We start from the raw sequence: 21,465 nt of genomic DNA, 5'->3' as shown, positions 1-21,465 counted from the left end.
TTAGATGCTCTAAGATAGAATAATATCCAGAGAGGATAAGTCAAAATTTACTAAATGCCTATATTATGTCCGCCTCTAGTTTCTTTAACTTTCCCCTTTACAAGTTGTGTATTTATGAAAGTAGTCTGTCAAGTATTAAACCAAAACAAGAACATGTTCTGTTAGCTTCATTCTTCTTTCAGCTATAAGTTTGCTTTCTCTCTCTCCTACTCCTCAGCTATAGTTGCTAAAAATGTCTTTATACTCTGTTCCCATGTTTTCTTCTCATTTCTCAACATACTTTATTGGATTCTGCATCCACAACTCTTCTAAAACCCATCTCATGATACCCCAGTGATCTCTGTATTATTAAATCCAGTAGATTTTAAATATACTTCTTTCCTGACCTCTTACGACTTTTCATCTTAGATAACTTCCCTCTGGAATCCTTGCATTGAATTCTGTGATTCGATAAAAACTTGGTTTCCCTCTTACTTTCAGATCATCTCCTCCAAACTTCCCTGTTCCTCCCAAATGACCAGAAAATGTTACTTTCTTTTGTGAAGCTTTTATTTATTTATTTGAGAGTGAGCAAGAGAGAAAAGGAGCAGGGGAAGGGGAGAGGGAGAGGCAGGTTCCCCACTGAGCAGAGAGCCTGAAGGGGACTTGATGCCCGTGACTGAGCCACCCAGGTGTCCCGAAAATGTTACTTTTTCAGCACAGGCGCCTAACTTGCCACTCTCCATAGCTGTATCTTCTCTTTGTAAATATTTGACCTCCTTGTTCCTATCCATATCCTAATACACATTATACACCATAGTGTAATGCCAATACTGAGATTTCGATCTCTTATCAAATTATCTCGTTTGGACTTGAAATGTACATTTTCAACCACTTATACATGTGGACATGTTACAGAGCTTACAGACACATTTCTTAAATGTACTAGTTGTGCCCCCCCTCCCCAGTGACAGACTTTCTTTTTCAGTAATTCTTTTCATAAATGAGAATTTGGCTCTCCATCCAGCAGTGCTGCACTTTTGAAATAGCTGATGCTTTGTAATTACTTGTTCAGTGACAGATTTCCTTCTCTTGAGGGAAGATACTTCTCCTGTTTCATTCATTGCTGATTCCTCCGTACATCCCATGTCAAGTGTCTGCCATATAAATCATAGTTTAATGAAATACAGTTTTTTCAGGGGTACCTGGGTGGCTCAGTGAGTTAAGCATCTGCCTTCAGGTCAGGTCATGATCCTGGAGTCCCAGGATCCAGCGCTGTGTTAAGCTTCTGGTCAGTGGGGAGTCTGCTTCTCCCTCTGCCCCTTACCTCCCTGGTATTCTCCCTCTCTTTATCTCTCTCATTCTGTCTCTCTCTCAAATTAATCAAATCTTAAAAAAAATATATAATTTTTTCAAATGATGTTTGATGTGTAGACTTTAATATATAAATTTTAATGAGCTTACACTTAGAGTGATTACTGGAAAATAAATACTCAGTATTTACTAGGATCTTAAAGTATTTTGTTTTTAAGTGGATTTCCTATATTTCTGTTTGCTTCTGTAATAGTCCTTGAACCTCAGTGAAAAAAGCGCGAACGTTTTGTGGATAAAGAGACCCAAATGTAGAGAGATTAAGTAATTTGTCCAAATTTACAGAACCAGTAACCAATAAAGCTTATGGACATTCTCCTTTAGGACTGTAATATAAAAATACATAAATTGTATAAATAGCTAAATTGAAAGCTATAGAATAGAACTCTGAAAGCCACACACTACACATAGATGTTTAGCAGGGTTATAGTTCAAGCCAGGGTTATTAATCTTAAAATCAAATACTAAAGAAGGTCACTGAAACTACTATAGTTTACAACAACTGGAATCAAAATTGGGGAGTATGTAGTACCTGACAGCTGATGTTTGACCCTTGAGGGTATAGGTCCTTCTGAGAAGTTGTATCAGTCTTTCAGTGCTGCATAAATTGCTCTGTTTTTCCCATTTAACGTACAGTTTAATAAATTGCATTTACTTAAAGTTTCATTCAGCATAGTGGCAGCAATCTACAGAGTCTGTATTATTATCACTCTGCCTGCGTGCCAGATCATTAAGATGCTAACCAGTGGAGGATTAGCGAACATTTTGGATTGTTAAAAGTATTTTTACAAACATCCTTGCATCAGGAGAAGCACTCTAATTAATGGAAGCCAGAAGAGGTGGGTTTTGCCCAAAACACTCGCTGTGCAACGCAGGCTACCTTGCTAATAGTCTTTGGCCTTTATTTTTCACATCTTTAAATATGGGGCTTATACCAGGTTGCTTCTGAAGGGCCAATTTAAAGTCTCAGATCCTTAGGAACAGCCAAAGTCAGAGGGATAACCAAACTATGCTTAAATAAAAAAGGAGATCACCAAGTCTAGGAATGGTAAAGAATACAAGGATATTGGAGTTGGGTTCTGGCAAATTCCCCTCTTACCTGTGAGAAGGGAACTGTAACCTAAAGAAGGCGGTGACTTACTGGAGCCAGGTTTGGGCAAAACTAAAAATGGAAGAGAAACCTAACCCAATTCCTGACTGTGCTTTACAAAGCATCTGCCCTAAAGACATACTTAGAATTGCTGTGCTCTTTGTTGGAAAATGGCAGAACAAGATGAGGGTTCACCATTAAAAATTTATTTTAATTAACAGCATAGAAAAGGTATTTTTCTTTTCATCCTAATGGCATCCAATGGTAATTTACATAGTCAAACCCTAAACTTCTGGAAGGGTAGGTAGAGTAAAGTACAAAGGTCATATTCTTCTCTATAATTAACATCTTCTTCCTCTCTTTCTTACTGTTAGCGGACAGGGTATCTAAGTTTACACTGGGAGCAGCTCAGTGGATACCATCTGGAAGCAACCAGCTGCTCCAGGACAGAACAAATGGAAATGAGTGTTTTCCTGTTGATCAGGCACTCTTATTCCTCTTTTGCATGTGGTTAACTATTGTTCTTTGGAGAATGCTCTGTGTTTCATTTGTCAACTAAAATAGATCTGTATATTTGCACATAAACGGTTTGAAACGAAGTGGGTTTTTAATGTATTTTAACGTAAAATTATTATTAGAAAATAAAATAGAATGAAATGAAACTGCTTAGAAGCTACCTTATAAACATGACTCTGACTGCTTGAGTGTATTTATTATACAGACATCTTAATCACACAATTTTGAATTCTTTTTAAAAAAATTAGCACTCTAAAATAGTCATTTCCCTGCCCAGCATTGTCTTTATAGTTATTGTTGAACAGTAATAATTATGTTATTACTATTACTATAATGTTATAATGTTCACTCCATGAAATGACTCACAATTAAACTAAGAAAATAAAAATGGAGTTACTGCAGTTTGATTTTATAGAATAAACTCTTTTGTATTTAGTAAATATCATTATTTTTCTTTAATACAGTATATTATTTGATATTATTTGATATTAGGTTTGATTCCTAGGAAAATAGTTAATGCCAAATAAGATTATGGCACACAGAAAGTTTCATTTAAAGAAAAAATCTTACACCAAACAGAATTAAAGTTTCCAAAATTCATATTTTATGTTCTTAAATTTTTGGTATAGATTAGTACTACAAATTTAGGTCTACTGTTTTATGGCTCAAACTCCATTGTAGGACTACAACTGTCATTATTTGTATACTTACTGCACTTGTGGGATTTACATAATCAATCCCAAGGGTAGTCATGGCTTTCACAATAGCTAGGATGGATTGCAGTGTATTACTGTAAATTACTGCTTTGAACTCCATGCATTCTTCCTCACTGTAACCATTCTTATGGATGATCCTGTAATTTAAACATGAAAAGCTTTTGTGAATTGAGCAATTGGTTTTTAAATAATATTAAAACACATCAACAGTAATTTGCTTGAATAAAATTACAGTATATATTTGCTACAAAAAATATTACCCATATGTATATGTTAAATCTGAACAATTTTATGGCATTGGATTTATTATCCTTGAGATTTAATACAATATTTTCTTTCTGGGCTCCTTCTGCTAAATATAAAGAGGACTTAAAAATTGCCCTAGTAAACCAATATTTAAAATGAGAAAATTATGAGGAATTTTACTTAGAAAGCTTATTTATTTCAGAAGAAAATTTTCCAGATTCGTAGGACAAAGAAATATACAGAGTTCTGAAACTAGTCTTTGTAACATGATGTTGATGTCTAGAGGAAGCAAAGTAATTTACTAGAACATTCATTTCTTTTCCTATCACTTAAGACACACTGGAAAATAGAAGTGCCTGCTTTCTATTTATAGCATTAACAAAGGCATCTCTCTCTCTCTCTTTTTTTTTTTTTAATGTAGGTAGTTACCTGCTGTTAAATCCCTTGTTGCTTTTCCATCTGTGTACGTGCCACTAGTTCTCAAAGTTGAAAGGCTTATGTTACTTGGTTGAACTCTCTTCCTTCCACTCACTCAATCAGAACTCAGCGTTTTATAGTTTTAGAATAATAGATTAAAATAGATTTACCTTCAAAAGCTAAAATCTCTGCATATTCTAGTTATTTTATTGTGTCTTTATTGTATAATATGTTCTTGCTCCTTTTTGTTGCTGTTTTTGAAGTGCTATCTGTAGGCATCATTTTGGAAGTCATACTCCGAAGTATTTGTGTTTTACAACTATTCACAGAGAGGCTTTAGCATAGGGAAAAGAATACAAATGCCCCCCAAGATATTAAAACTTTTAAATACAAGAATTTTTACAGCCAAAGGAGAGGTAGCCCTTATATCCATTATTGACTGTTTTTATATTTGCTTGCCAGTAATTGCTGTATTTCTATTTTAAGCATGGCCATGTTTATCTTGTTGGATTAAACAAATAACTTTAATGAGTAAATAAAGCAGACAACTAAAGTTTGTAGAAAAATGCAGTTAAAGTATCTTTGTGGACAGGGGCGCCTGGGTGGCTCAGTGGGTTAAGCCGCTGCCTTCGGCTCAGGTCATGATCTCAGGGTCCTGGGATGGAGCCCCGCATCCGGCTCTCTGCTCAGCAGGGAGGCTGCTTCCTCCTCTCTCTCTCTCTCTCTGCCTACTTGTGATCTCTCTCTGTCAAATAAATAAATAAAATCTTTAAAAAAAAAATCTTTGTGGATAGATCAAGAATAAGTTCATTAAAGAAATCTCAGTTCTTTTTCAAAAACTGAAATTGGGAAGTTATTTTAGTTACTAAATTAAAACGGCAGTTAACAGTAAACTTGGGGCATTTAGGATTTCTTTCTGGAACAAGTTCTGATTCCTATCCTTTCATCATAGGATAATGAAACATCACAAGGCAAAATGGCAAAAGCATACTTTAAAAAAATCCAGCTGTAGTAGGACTTTAAGCAACCTTGTTTTTCTGGGGACTGCATAAATACATTTCGGTGAGATAGAGCTTTGTACTTGCAGTTGATTCCTAAATCTGTGCCAATTAATGAGCTTTTAATGAGCATTTTCTGCAACATGGGGTATTATGTGCTGAAAAGAATGAATGAGTTTTACTTTCTCTCTTCCCCAAAAACCTATAGGCTAGAGCTCTATTGTCCTATATAGTAGCTACCAGCTGTTAATTAAAATTAAATTCCTCATTCACACCAGCCACATTTCAAATGCTTAATGGCCTCATATGACTCGGAGCTGCCATATTGGAGAGCACAGAAAGAGAATCTCCCTGTCACCATAGAATGTTCTATTGGACAGTAGTAGATTTTGGAAGGGTAGAGCATAAAATCCATTTCTGTGCAGTGTGATAGTATTTAGCAACAATGTCTGCATGTGGTCCAATAAACTAGAAAAGAAAAAGTGATAAACTTTATTGGGAGTAGGTATAAGGGATCACGAGAGACTGCCTGGGAGCAATGATGATCAGTTGAGTTTTCAAGGAGAAGTCATTATTTCCAGGTAGTGAAAAGGAAGAACATTCTAGGTAGAACGATCAGTTATGACCAAATAGATGGTTACAGTGATTAAGCTTTCAGTGTATGCCAAGAACTGTGTTAAGTGCTTATATATCTTCTCATTTCTTGCAGTAAGTCCTTTAAAGAAGGTAAAATTATTACCTACATTTTACCGGGAAGAAATGGAGGCACAGATAAATGAAGGAACGACCCCTAACTTATTCAGTATGTGGTACATATTCAGTATGTGGTACGCACTCTGATTTGGGAGCCTGTGATTTTAGCCACTAAGCTGTCCTGTCTTCTGTAGTCAGCAGAAATATGTGAGTTCAGGATTTCTGGGTGTAGAAAGCAGGAAGGGGGAAGTCAGGGGACCTGAGAATGAAGAGAGATAAGAGCTGGATTCTAAAGTGCCTTGTGCTTCCTTCAAGGAGTCTGTTCTTGACAGTTCATGAAGAGTACAGTTCAGGAAAGATAAGTTTTCTTTTTAAAGAAATCCGTTGGTGTTGGTGTGGATACTGCAGTGGAAGAAAGAAGAGGGAGGGAAAGAGTGTTTTGCAGGATATTGTATTAATCCAGTTCAGAAATTCGAGGTTTTTTTTTTTTTTTTAAAGATTTTATTTATTTATTTGACACAGAGAGATCACAAGTAGGCAGAGGCAGGCAGAGAGAGCAGAGAGCCTGATACGGGACTCGATCCCAGGACCCTGAGATCATGACCTGAGCCGAAGGCAGCGGCTTAACCCACTGAGCCACCCAGGCACCCCAGAAATTCGAGGTTTTTAAGCTAAGGCAGCGACAATAGGGATAAGGGACACTCTCGAAGACGAAAGTTGTTTAGATGTGACAAAACTGAGAAAGTGAATGTCAGCATATCTATACCCGGATTAATTGCTTTAGAGGCTGCAGCTGCTGTAATTCATTGTAGGGGCATGGAGGCCCGCTGGGGAGATAATTTAGCATTGTTTATTCTGATTTGGACCTATCCATAGAATATGGAGGTAGATGTACCTGCTTCCCTAATTTAGACAGAGTGAATGTGAAAGAAATAATCTGGGAAGTCTGCTTGAAGATGAGAGGGAAAATCATTGTACCTTAGCAGTTTTCATTTGAACCTATAGAGTAAGCGAAGAAGGGGGCCAAGTGCATCAGAGACACCAGCAGTTAGGTGGAATCTGAGAATCAAACAGGCAATTAGGACATAAACTAGGAGTTATTCCAAAAGTCAGGGTGATGTTTTAGAAGAGAAAAGTCCAGTGGAGTCGAATGGAATTAAAATAGGAACTCATGAGCATTTCAGACAAAATGGCAATTGGAGATAATATTAATGCTATTAAGGGCAATTGATGTGGCAAGCCAAAGGCAGCAGTGATGAGAATGGTTTAAGGGTAAATGGAAGGTGGAAGGAAGAGTGAAGAGAGTTAAGGCAGACTAGTCTTCACAGAGTCAACTGAAGAAAGGAAGGAAGGAGGTAACGAGGAGACTCCCTTAATAACAGAAGCAGTGCTTGCTCCTTGCAGAAAATGGGAAAAGCCCAGCAGTATTCAAAATGAAGGTGCAATGTAACTTTAAATCCCAATATTGAGAAATAACTATCATTGAATATTGGCCTATATTATTCCTTTTTAAAAAAAACTGTATTTTGTCATAGTTGGGGTAAAATGTTCATGCAGTTTTGGGTCTTAGTTTTTCAGCTAGTTTAAGTATTTTCTATTACAACTTTCTCATGTACATGAAACTTGTAATGGATGCAAAATATTGCAATTGAAAACTGGTCCTACACTTTTGCAAACTGTTTCCTTGTGTTTTATTTTAAGTTAGGGTACTTTAATCTCTCTCTTATTTCTCTATTTTAAATAAGACTAATTTAAACCTCTTGGTGTATAAACGTTCGTATTTTCATGTTTATGTCATTTTACTTTTGTGCTTTTTCAAATTTAGATTATTTTACTAGAATTCTCAGAGACCTATTTATATCAGAAGTTATTATTTTCCTAGGTTTTTAGTTTGATTGAAAAATTATTTCTACAGATTTGCTATAACAAATAATTTTATTAGTAGTAATGAGAAATATTAAGTTCTCAAAACCTCACCCTTATTGGGTAATATTATTTAAAATTGTTTGCTAATATGGTTTCACTTATTTGTGTAGCATAATAAATAACATGGAGGACATAGGGAGATGGAGAGGAGAAGGGAGTTGAGGGAAATTGGAAGGGGAAGTGAACCATGAGAGACTATGGACTCTGAAAAACAACCTGAGGGTTTTGAAGGGGCGAGGAGGGGGTGGGAGGTTGGGGGAGCCAGGTGGTGGGTATTAAGGAGGACACAGATTGCATGGAGCACTGGGTGTGGTGCAAAAACAATGAATTCTGTTACGCCGAGAAGAAATTTTTAAAAAATTAAAATTAAAAAAAATGTTTGCTAATTTACTAAGATGAAGAATAGCTCATTATTGCTTTATTTATTTGTTTATTTGACAGAAAGAGAGAGAGAGAGAGAATACAAGTAGGCAGAGAGGCAGGCAGAGAGAGAGGGAAAAGCGGGCTCCCCACTGAGCAGAGAGCCTGATGTGGGGCTCGATCCCAGGACCCTGAGATCATGACCAGGGCCTAAGGCAGAATCTTAACCACTGAGCCACCCAGGTGCCCCTCATTATATTGCTTTAAATAGATATTTGAATTTTGTCTTGTGTGAACTGTCTGTTCATAATCTTTTCCCATTTATATGAATTGGGCAGCTTATGTTTTTTAGCAGTCTACATGACTCTTTTTATATTATGACAGTCAGTTAGTTATCATATTTATTATAGTTTTCTTTCCTAGTTCTCTTTTTAAATTTTATTATGGTTTGATATATTTAAAGGGTTTAATTTTTAGATTGTCAAATAACTTTATTTTTTGCTTTACTGCATTCAACTTCATAGAGAATGGAGAGGTAAATAGGATAGGAGGAACTCTAGCATGATTAGAACTGAAAGAAAAGAACAGGTGAACACAGTGGGAGTGTGATGGGGGTGTGAGATGATTTGCATGAATGGAGGGAGCAGTCTGAACAATGATCAGGAGAGACCAGTGTCCTGTTCTTTAAAGACAGAAGAAAAGGTAAAAAATTTGGTTGCAAGTACATGTGTCAGGAAATTCCAAAAGTGAGACTTAAATAATTGTTGGTATGGAACTTACATGACCTTATTACCTGAAAGGAAAGAAAAAAAAACTAGTGATTTAGATTCTAAATAGACAATCATATCATTGACTGGGATGGAACCCTCGTGTGACATATTCCAAAGGACAATATCCTCCAACATGGAATGAAAAATAAGCCAAAAAAAAGGACTATCTTCTTCTCCTAAGGCAAGAGTTGTTCTTCAAAATTCTCCAGCAGTGATGGAGCCCTCACTTAAAAGGCTTTACATCACTTAAAGGGCTTTACATAATCCCTTCCCCTTACCAATGTAAATTTTATTCATTTAGACATTATATTCTTGAATTTTAGAGTTTTTGCGTTTGTTGTCTCATTAAGAAATCCACATCTATTTATTTCATTATACAAAGAAAAAAAATAGAGAAAAGAAATACAAAGATAAATTGAAATCCATGTTAGTAGGAACTTTAAATAAGCACTTTAGTCCCAGACAGGCAAAAATGTCAATTTAGGTTTAAAATACCATTTCCTCCTAAATTCAAATGGGTCATTGATGGACGTATTTTGAAATGTTGATGGCTTATACCCACAATACCGAAGTTCTAGATTATGCCCAGATGAATATATTTAAAACATGACTGCTTTGAGTGTGCATCTTGTTGAGAGGCAAAATTTAAAAGAAAAAATGGAAATTACAATATCACACATCAGTTATGCTCCCTGCGAAAGGATAGGAGAGAGGCTCGCCCGGCAAATGAGACAGCTCTGCCAGTAACTACATGTACAGACCATCTGTCAGAGTTTCCCAAAGTATTTCTTTTCAGACTGGTCAAGTACACAGACAGCCTTCAAATACCAAACATATAAAGTAGGATATACCTACTTCATTTGTTTAACGATTGTACTTTTTCCAGATTCTCCCGCACCTGAAATGAAAAGAGAGGAGTGTTATCAATTGCTACACTAAATTCATATAGATACTAAAACCTGGGGTTGTCATTTTCTCATGGGTAAATCTTGACCGGATAGCTTTCCTATATAAAGAAGGAAAATAATCTCCGTCAAGTCTTGAAAGGTATTAGCTGCCTACTTTTCAGTACAGCAGAAGAAAATAAAACCCTTCTATATTGATGTTAAATCCAGCTATAGGTCTGGCTTCAAGGTAAAGAGTATCTTCTAAAACAAGAAATGTATATTCTCAGGGAAATAAAATTATTGCATTGAACATAATTTGGAAAGCTCTATCCCCTGGGTTTGCACCCCAAGGAAAGTGGTCCCAACTTTGCAGTCTCTAGAAAATGTCTCCCAGGATGTCTCCTCATATATCATGTTTGATTAAATAGCAGTAAAGAAAGAACACCAGATGATTGTCTTTTATTTCCAGAACTGTTTGAAGCCTATCTTAATTGAAGAATGGACTCTTGTCTTTATTATTGTGTTTATCTTCAAACATAGGTGTATTCTGCTTAAAGGAAAGTTAATAACACAACACTAAGCAAACCTAAAGAGCCTGCAGATAACAATGATGCAAGAGTATCTGAAAATCCATTACACACTCCATGGGAAGGAACAGGGGTGGCAGTGATAACATAGAGAACCAGTCGCATTTACCTGGAACATTTATTTTAGTTGATGATATACAATATACAACTTTATTTTGGTATGTTTGGCAAACATTGTATAAAGAGATGGAAAAGTCACGTGATTTTTAACAAGATTTTATTTATTAGCGTATGAGCAGAGGGAAGGGGCAGTGGGGGAAGGAGAAGCAAACTTCCTGCTGAGCAGGGAGCCTGATGCAGGGGTAGATCCCAGGAACCCAGAATCATGACCTGAGCCAAAGGCAGCTGCTTAACCAAATGAACTACCTAGGTACCCCAAAATTCACATGATTTTTAAAATATAAAGGGAAACTTTGATGAAAAAATTTGATTATTTCCAGCTATGTCTCAAGGCCTTTCAAGTATATTTCTGGAATGTCCTTTGCCATTAATATGAGTGTTGACTTGGGAAATGGAACCCAAGAAGTACTGAAATGAAGTGACCTAAACTAAGTTTGAGGGTTTGGCTCTGTCCCCATGTGTGTTTGTGTGTAGCTGCAATATCTTTGGTAAATTCGTTAGGCCCTTTTTTTTTTTTTTTTTTTTTTAAGATTTTATTTATTTGTGAGAGAGAGAGAGAGCACACAGGCAGACAGAGTGGCAGAGGGAGAAGCAGGCTCCCTGCGGAGCAAGGAGCCCGATGTGGGACTCGATCCCAGGACGCTGGGATCATGACCTGAGCCGAAGGCAGCCGCTTAACCAACTGAGCCACCCAGGCGTCCCTCGTTAGGCCCTTAATTCCCTTACCTATAAGCTAAGAAATTTACCTCACAAGATTATTAGAAGACTGTAATGACACAATAAGCATGAACTTATCTGCCAACTACCATGCAAAATAAAACAGAGCAATGTACTTAAGAAACCAAGAATGAAAGAAAATCTGTGGTGTTTTGTAAAGAGAAGAGTGTCAAAATGCCCTACATTTACCAGATGAATGATGCTGGAGCAACTGCATGTCCATGTGGCAAAACAACACTCACTTATATGACAATAGGCCAAAATTAATTGAATTGATTCATAAACATGTATGTGTTTTTGTATATAATGAAACTCTTTAAAAGTTCTAGAGCAATATGTAGATGAAAAAAATCTTTTCAAACTTGAAGTAGTCAAAATGTCCTTAGATAAGACATTTTAAAAAAACCCAAAATAGCAAAAATTTGAAAATTGATAAATTGGACTTGATCATTGTTAAAAATATTTGCTCTCCAAAAGACAGTATCAAGAAAATGAGATGACAAACCACTGACTAGGAGGAAACATTCACAGCATGTATGTCAGGCGAAGAACAGGTGTCTAGATTTATAAAAATTATTGTCAATTCATAATGAAAAGACCTAAAAATCCAATAAAAATTAGGAAAAAACCTGAACCGACATTTCTCAAAAAAAGATATGTGACGAATAATCTTATGAAAAGATGCCCAACATTGCTAGTAATCAAGGAAGTACAAATGGCACCATAAAGAGATGGCATTACATATCCAGTAAATTGGGGTAAAATTTAAAAGATCCACAATATCAAGTACTGACAAGGATGTGGAGCAACTGGAAGGCTCTTAACACTGCTGATAGAAAACCACATAGTATAGCCACTTTGGAATACGGCCGGCAACTCCTAAGATGTTAACACATAAATCTGTCATATGATCCAGTCATTGCACTCAGGCATTTACTCCAAATAAATGAAAATATACATCCTCACAGGGATTTAGACATGAATGTCCATAACAGCTTTGTTTCTTAACCCTAGAGCAGTAATACCCAAATGTCCGTTAACGGGGATGATGAACAAAATGTAGCCCATCTTTAGAATGAAATGCTACAAGCAGTAAAAAGGAACACACTATTGGCTCATGCAACAACATAAATAAACTTAAAATATTTATGCTGAGGGACAGAAGACAAAAAGTTTATTTACCCCATATAGTCCCTAGTATATTTGTTTCACTTACATAAAACTCTAGAAAGTAAAACCAAAGCATAGTGAGAATGCAGACTAGTTCTTCCTGCTCATGGGAGAGGAGAAAGGCAAGTTGTAAAGGCATGTGAGGAAAATTTGAGGGTGATGAAAATGTTCAGCATCTTTAATTATGGTAACAGTGATGTCATGGGTGTGTATGTCTATAAAAACTCTACAAGTTGTACCCTTTCCGTATTTGTAATTTATTATATGTCGATTTTATCTCAATAATCTTGTTTAAAAAACAAACACCATCACCAACTTAGAACATTAACATTGTAGGTACTTATCCATTTCACCAATTTTTAAGGTCTAATAGTACCATAATATCACTAAAATATGTGTGCTTTATAAAGTAGGATATTATGTTTTTATGGCTATATTTTAAACAGTAGGGTGAATGCAGGCAGTGGGACTCAAGACTGTTTATATAAGAGTGTTGATTAAAATGATGACTAATGTGAGGATGGCTGCCATATGAAGAGTCTAAAAATGGATATGACTCCTGAGAGAAAATGATGGGAGAATTTAGTTAAAATTACTGCAATATGTAGGGCATATTGTATGGAGTATAAATGGTATATAAAGACATGCTTTTTAGTGCACTTATGTGATAAATATCTATTTATCTTTAGTGCATTTATCTACAGGATAAATATCTATGTATTTATCTCTCTGTGAAGGAGGAGGTAGGGAAGGAGCAACCACTTGAACTTTGAATGTTCTGATTTTATAGATAGGAGGATTTTATAGATAGGAGAAAACCAGAGTCATCATGAGTTGGCAAAGCCTGATAATACAGATTTGTTCATAAAATCAAGATACAATCACCTATAAATCTGGAAAGTATTGGGGGAAATTCAGTATTTTGTAATTGATTTGAAATTGTATTTTTTTAGAATGTATCCTTGGGTTACAACTAACCCTTATCCATGCAAATATGATGTTAAAATATGGTATTGACCAAAGACCTGAACTAAAATACCAAAGAGTCAAATATTTTGGTCTTCTTATCCTAATTGCTGTATCTTTAAGAGAAGCAAGGGGCGTGATAGGTTACTGGCAGCTCCAAAAACTGGGTCATGGGACATCTTCGAAGTCTCAACGTGCCTGTTAATTTTGGACAGATTTCAAAGTAGCACAGCTAAGGCAGTTTTAAAATTTCCCAGGAAAAATCAAAATGCAGGAAAACTAATAAACGTATATCCCTTACCAGCATGGCAGTCAATTGCCTTGTTTTACCTCTGTTTTTATGTAAGCAAAAGTAGTATGACTTTTTGTAACCCTCAATCTCAGAATTTTATTTAAATTTATATCAAGATATGTATTAAATTGGAGGATCCTGACTACCCTGTTTCACTTTTTAACTTTCACTATCACCCACTTTATTCTGTTTTCCCTACTCTGCTTTTTCCTATCACTCTCCTTATTCTACAAACTTACAAATTACTCATATGCTGTTTTTAATTTTTCTTATCTGTCTTCCAATGCTGTGAGGTCAACTGCACTAGGGTGGGGGTCTTTGTTTTGTTCCCTGATGGATCTAAAGCACGTAGAAGAGTGCCTAATCGTAGAATTTCAATGGAATAAATGAATTCTGTAAATTCATACTTTGAAAATAAAATTTTGCCCTCTGTCTTGTATATTTTTCACATTGCAACATTTCTGCCTGAGTGGCACTATTTTCTTAAGCTGTAGTGACACCTAAATTTAATTCTACTTCACAGCGAATTTGTATTGTCTCAGCCTATCTAACTGAATCTAGTTTTATCTGAAACAGCTGCTCACCTTATATAGTAAGGGTATCAGTGGCAAAGTTATGGGAAATGAAATTTTACTGCCTGGTGGGGATAAATGAGGACCCCTTGGGTAAGCCTCCAGCATACTTTTCCTTATGGCTTTATATTGGTGTGGTTCACACCACACAGTGTAAAATTTGATAAATGCAAAATCAGCAACATGAATTTGCTAATATTTCTTTGTAGACTTTCTAAGATATAATCAAACATGAACTGACAGATGGGGCAAAACCATCTAATTTACTAGAAACTGCTATGTCCAAGGGTAGAATTTTTGAGGGGCAAATAAAAATCACATTAAAATATCACCTCTTGGGGGCACCTGGGTGGCTTAGTGGGTTAAAACCTCTGCCTTCAGCTCAGGTCATGATCCCAGGGTCCGGGATCCAGCCCCACATCGGGCTCTCTGCTCAACAGAAAGCCTGCTGTCCCCCCACCCCCCGCCCCGCCTGCCTCTGCCTACTTGCGATCTCTGTCAAATAAATAAGTAAAATCTTAAAAAAAAAAATCACCTCTTGGGGGCGCCTGGGTGGTTTAGTAGTTTAAAGCCTCTGCCTTCAGCTCAGGTTATGATCCCAGGATCCTGGGATCGAGCCCCACATCGGGCTCTCTGTTCAGCAGGGAGCCTGCTTCCCTTCCTCTCATTCTACCTGCCTCTCTGCCTACTTGTGATTTCTGTCAAATTAATTAATTAATTAATCTTAAAAAAAAATCACCTCTTGGGGTGCCTGGGTGGCTCAGTGGGTTAAGCCTCTGCCTTCAGCTCAGGTAATGATCTCAGGGTCCTAGGATCAAGCCCTGCATCCTGCTTTCTGCTCAGCGGGGAGCCTGCTCCCCCACCCCCCACCCTGCCTGCCTCTCTGCCTACTTGTGATCCCTCTCTCTCTGTCACATAAATAAATAAAATCTTTTTAAAAAATTAAAAAGTACCACCTCACCTATCTTCAGAAGACAACTGGCTATATTATTTTGCATGGCTGAGCATTGCTTGTTGCAACAGTGGTAAGAGAAAATCAATGAGCTTTGTACACTATCTTGGTTTGCCAGCTTTAGAAAATTTGTTATTTTGCTTCAGGCTGTGCATCACTTTGGAAAAATAAAGTTATCTGGCAAGATTATAAAACTGTTTTTGGTAGTTTTGTTTTATGTTCTCTAATGGTAGATGTAGACATAAGAAATTATAGCATCATCCTCTGTAGGTGATGGATTTGGAGAATATCTCTCCATTTTATATGTATAGTTAGATTTATATTTATAAATAATTTGCTATATAGTCTTTTTGCTATATGGAAAACTACAGGGTCATAGGGATGTGGGCAGAAAGCCAATGGGCCCAATAGGGACTCTCTTGCTTATTCATGCCATGTGTATTTAGTGTTACATTTTGTTCAATCAGAATGGAAATACTGGGAAGAAAAAAAAAACCTTTGGAGAAAATATGAGACTGAGAAAAGGAACTAATTTCTGACTATTATATTTAATTGGTAATCATACAGCACTAAGATCTGGCATGTTTCCAAAATTATTTCTGAGTCTAGAGGGTATCTTATAATAAAATGATCATTGATGACCTTTCTTGGGTAAGCAGAATAATCAGTCATGTTTAAAAAACAGTATGTGGGTTTTTTTTATGAACCTATATATGAAATATGAGTATTTTCTTTGGAAGACTTTACAAAGGATATCTAGACTGTTGCTTGCTCAATGTAGTGACCCTAGTCTTCTATATGAACATCCACTACAGTCAGCTATAGCATTAACAGGAATATTCCTGAAGAAAAGTCAATCTCTCTAAAATCTCATTTATTATCTGAAACTCTATAAAGTTACCTCTGAAATAAATGATTAAGTCCCATTCTCACAATCGTTCTGGGTCATAGTTCACAATAACCATTCCATTCTTGTACGATGAGATCATGTTACAGAGTCAAATATAGACCTCAAAACAGCATGTTCACATAGGCTGAGGGTGTCCCGAAATAATCTCTGCCTTCCAAACTGGTAATTACTAAAATTATTTTCTGGGTCAAGGGGTACTAAGGGAATTTTATTACTTGGAAGTGGATGATATTTCAAATAATTAAATATTTAGGTTTATGCCTCATGCTTTAATACTCATAAATTATTCCTAAGAATTAGAGATTTTATTCCATATTTTTATTGAAAATATTAAAAATAATGTTAAAGCTACATGGTACCTATCCTTGTAACTGACCTTCAGCTGAACATACTCTAGGCTTGATTGTTCATTTGCTAAAAGAGGCAAAATAAGAATAAACACTTCAGCTTGTTATCCTGCATAAGATTTCTTGTAGGTGGTTTTAAAAATCACACAGTTGTGCAGTAGAATAAAACCTCAGAAATCAACCAACTATGCTATCTCTTCATTCTGTGCATGAGAAAAATGGGTCTAGTAGAAATTGTGATTCTCACCCAAAGTCCCAAACCTACCTTAAAACAGAGAAGCTGTATCTTCTGCTCCTATGTTAATGCTATAATGTTGTTGCTTTTTCAAATATGTTCTGGTAATGTCAATATCAATATGATTTGAACACGTAAGTTATTTTAAATTCCTTCATTTTGAATTAACATGAAAGCAGTGTACTTGTCATAGATACTGGGATGCAGTCTATGCTTTTCATCCATTTATAGCACTTTGGATTAAATACAGGCTCACAGTTATTTCTGACTTTGGGTATCTTGATCAAATTTAATCGAGAGTCAGTTTTTTTCTTTTACAAAATGGGGCTATTAATGTCTACCTCTTAAGGTCTGGGCAGGTTAACTTAGAGACAGGAAATACGCAGGACATATTTAAACTTACGGTGAGTTCTCAACACTTTCTTTTAATTAAAGCATGCTCTCTCTCTTTCCTAAGAGACTTCCAGTTTAATATGTCCTGTTCCTTTAATCCTCTCTTGTAGAACATATATTTCAACCCCTTCCACTCAAAGCTGGGTGAAAAACAGTGTTTGAAATACTGGTACTGAAAATTGTGCCGTAGATATCAGGAGATTTATCAACAGCACTGATAACTCTGATGTAGCAGGATAGGAATGCAACCTAGGCTGCCCTTGCCCTTGGTGCTTGTTTTTAAATAGAACACTTAATTCGGACCATGATTCATTTGCTGCCTCTTTTTTTTTTTTTTCTTCTGTAACTGTATCACATTCTTTACCTATATTAAGTTTGGAGTAAGTTAAGATTTTCCTACTTTTACTGCACACCACCCCTTTCACATACTACACACACATCATCTGTTTTAAACCTCAGTTGGAGATCTCGGTTAAATTCCATTTTTTTCTGGACCAGTCATTTCTGGTAGTTGAATTCTGGTAGTTAGAATTTTGACTTTGTCTCTCTATGTCACCAAACTCTGAATCTTATTTGAGTGTGAAATGCTGAAAATCCTCCTTCACCCAAATCCCTGGTAAGAGCATTGAATAGGAAAGAGTGAGGGGCAGGAAACTGCGTCAAGTCCCTGAATCATCATTAGTGGAGCTAACAATACTAGCCGTGTAGTACACAGAGCTGACGGTAGTTACCTGTGGCAACCACTGAAGGTTTTTGTACATACTGCTTGTCTGGTTAAGGGATTGCCTTTATAGCTTATTTGATAAGCGTTTTTATCAGGAATGGATGAAATAAGTTTATTGTGTTTAGTTCAGCTTCTATCATAACTATAATGATTTTTCTCTCTTAATGTGGTAAGTTAGTGAACGATATTTATGTGCTAATACTATTTTAACCATGCAGTCTTGGGATAACAAACCCCCCATACACATTTTTTTTTTTTTTAAACACTTTATGCATTGTTAGAGTTAGCTTGCTAGTATTGGCTTTGGTCTTTGTATTTATGTTTCTGAGGAGGGAGATTGGCCTGTAACTGTCGGTTAAATTTTGTTGTTAAGTTGTCAAAGAATGCATTAACAAGTACTTCTTTCTTTATGTAATTTTAAGTGATTTGTTCATGAGCTAATTGATAGGATTTACTTACAAAGCCATACTGGATTTTCAGATAAATCTGTACATTTTCTTTCACCAGATAATAAACAATATCTCAGTGTACACTTATTTTTCCATTTTATTCTAATAATCTTAAAACCTGCAGAAGTTTGAGAAAACAGTTCATTGAAAACCTCTATTTTATTTTTTAATTGAAGTATAATTAACATACAATGTTATATTAGTTTCAGGTATACAACATATTGATTCAACAATTCTGTACATTACACAATTGTATATATTGAGTATATAATAAATGCTCACCAAAATAGGTATAATCATCATCTGTCACCATACAATGTTATTGCAATAGTATTGACTATATTCCCTATGCTGTACTTTTCTTCTCTGTGACTTACTTAGTTTATAACTGGAAGTCTGTAATTCTCTTTATCTCTTTCGCCCATCCACTGGCAACCACCACTTCTTTGTATTTAAGAGTCTGTTTGGTTTTTGTTTGTTCATTTGTTTTGTTTTTTAGATTCCACGTATAAGTGAAATCATACGGTATGCATCTTTCTCTGACTTGTTTCACTTAGCATGATATCTCTAGGTCCACTCATGTTGCAGATGGCAAGATTTCATTCTTTTTCATGGCTAAGAGTGCATTGTATTTACCACATCTTCTTTATCCATTTATCTATTAGACACTTGTGTCTATTAGACACTATATATTGCTTCTTGTAAATGATGTTGCAGTAAATAGACAGATGCATATGCCTTTTCAAATTAGTGTTTTCATTTTCATTGGATAAATATCCAGCAGTGAAATTACTGGATCATACAACATTGCTACTTTTAATTTTGGGGGAAAACTCCAAGCTGTCTTCCTTAATGGCTACACCAATTTCCATTCTCACCAATAGGGCATGAGGGTTCCCTTTTCCACATCCTTGCCAACAATGGTTATTTCTTATCTTTTTTTTTTTTTTTTTAAGATTTTGATTATCCATTTGACAGAGGTCAGAAGTAGAGAGGCAGGCAGAGAGAGAGAGAAGGAAATAGGCTCCCTGCTGAGCAGAGAGCCTGATGTGGGGCTCGATCCCAGAACGCTGGGATCATGACCCGAGCCAAAGGCAGAGGCTTTAGCCCACCAAGCCACCCAGGCACCCCTTATCTTTTTTTGATACTAATGTTTCTGACTGGTGTGAGGTGATAGGTTACCATGGTTTTTGGTTTGCATTTCCCTACATCTTATGGTTTTGATTTGCATCATGAATGATGATTACTGATGTTGAGCATCTTTTAACATGTCTGTTAGCCATCTGTAGGTCTTTGGAAAAATGTTCAGGTTCTCTGTGTATTTTTTAATTGGATGATGATTTGGTGTTGTTATATAAGATCTTTATACATTTGGGATATTAATTTTCATATAGGTGTACATTTATTTCTTGGCTGTCTGTCCTGTACCATTGACCTATTTGTCCATTTTTATGCCAGTGCCATACTATTTGAATACTAAAGCTCAATAGCATATCATGAAATCTGTGATTGTGATGCCTCCAGCTTTGTTCTTTCTTAAAATTACTTTCGCTATTCAGGGTCTTTGCGGTTTCATACAAATTTTAGATAATTTATTCTAGTTCTGTGAAAAATACTATTGGTGTTCTTCTAGAAATTCGTTTGACTCTGTAGATTGCTTTGTGCAATATGGGCATTTTAATGGCATTCATTCTTTCAGTGCATTAGCATGGTACAGCTTTCTATAGGTTTGTATTATCTTCAAATTTTTCATCAATATTGTATAGTTTTCAGAGTATAGGTCTTTCACCTCCTTGGTAAAATTTATTCCTAGGTATTTTATTCTTTTTGGTGCATTTGTAAATGGTATTTTTTTAAAAAAGTCTCTCTTTCTGCTACTTCATTGTTAGTGTATAGAAATGAAACTGATTATGCATATTAATCTTCTATCCTGCAAATTTACTGAATTCATTTATCAGTTCTGGTAATATTTTTGGTTGAATCTTTGGGGGTTTATACACAGAGTAACATGTCATCTGCAAATAGTGAGTCTTACTTCTTCCTTACCAGTTGAATGCCTTTTATTTCTTTTTCTTGTCTGATTACTGTACCTAGAACTTCTAGTACTGTGTTGAATAAAAGTAGTGAAACGGATATCTTTATCTTGTTCATGATCTTAGAGGAAAAGTTTTTAGTTATTCACCACTGAGTATATTCCCTGTTTGTTGAAAGTTCTTATCATGGATGGATATTATTTTGTCAAAAGCTTTTTCAGATGATCATATTTTTTATCCTTTCTCTTATTAATGTGATGTATCACATTGATTTTGTGAATATTGAACCACCCTTGCATCCCTGAAATAAATTCCACTTGATTGTGGTGAATGACTCTTTTAATGGATTGTTGAATTTAACTTAATATTTTTTTTAGGACTTTTGCTTGTAAAGTTCATTAGAGGTATGGGCCTGTAGTTCTTTTTCTTTTTTCTTTTTCCTCCCCCTCCCCTTTTGTTTTTTGTGTGGTGTCTTTGGTTTTGATATTAGAGTATACTGGTCTCATAGAAGGCATTTGAAAGTTTTCCTTCCTCTTGTATTTTTTGGACGATGTTGAGAAGAATAAATATTAACTCTAAATGTTTGGTAGAATTTACCTTGAAGGCATCTGGTCCCAGACTTTTGTTGTTTTTTAATTCTCTTTGGTCACCCATATCTTTTGATTGGAACATTTAGTCCATTTATATTTAATGTAATTATTGTTAGGTATGTACTTATTGCCATTTTATTCATCGTTTTCCTGTCGTTTCTATAGTTCTTTTTGGTTTCTTTCTTGTCTTGTCCTCATCCCTCATGATTTAATGGCTTTCTTTAAATGTTATCCCTCAATTATTTTTTTTTTTTTAAATTTTCTGTGTATCTGTTACAGGCTTTTGATTTGTGATTCCCTTTAGGTTCATATATAGCATCTTATGTGTAGAGCAGTCTATATTAAGTTAATAATCATTAAGTTCAACCACATTCTAAAAACATGCAATTTTCTCTCCCCCTTTGATGTTTTATGTATATAAAGTCTTACTTAATATCTT

The 21,465-nt window shown here is 35.7% G+C and overlaps 1 protein-coding gene across 1 annotated transcript in view; it reads right to left on the bottom strand.

Annotated features, from left to right (window-relative positions):
- GNAT3 (G protein subunit alpha transducin 3) overlaps window positions 1-21,465 on the bottom strand; it is a 54,005-nt gene that overhangs the window by 21,695 nt on the left and 10,845 nt on the right. Inside the window, exons 2-3 of the mRNA XM_059395765.1 lie at window positions 9,938-9,980; window positions 3,668-3,809 (exon numbers count right to left, since the gene is read on the bottom strand). Coding sequence (XP_059251748.1) covers window positions 3,668-3,809; window positions 9,938-9,980 — 185 coding nt within the window. The remainder of the gene's footprint in view (window positions 1-3,667; window positions 3,810-9,937; window positions 9,981-21,465) is intronic.

This window comes from Mustela nigripes, chromosome 4, assembly GCF_022355385.1.
Source record: "Mustela nigripes isolate SB6536 chromosome 4, MUSNIG.SB6536, whole genome shotgun sequence".
In the NCBI taxonomy this organism is placed as follows: Eukaryota; Metazoa; Chordata; class Mammalia; order Carnivora; family Mustelidae; genus Mustela; species Mustela nigripes.
This window is presented reverse-complemented; position numbering and strand designations above follow the sequence as displayed.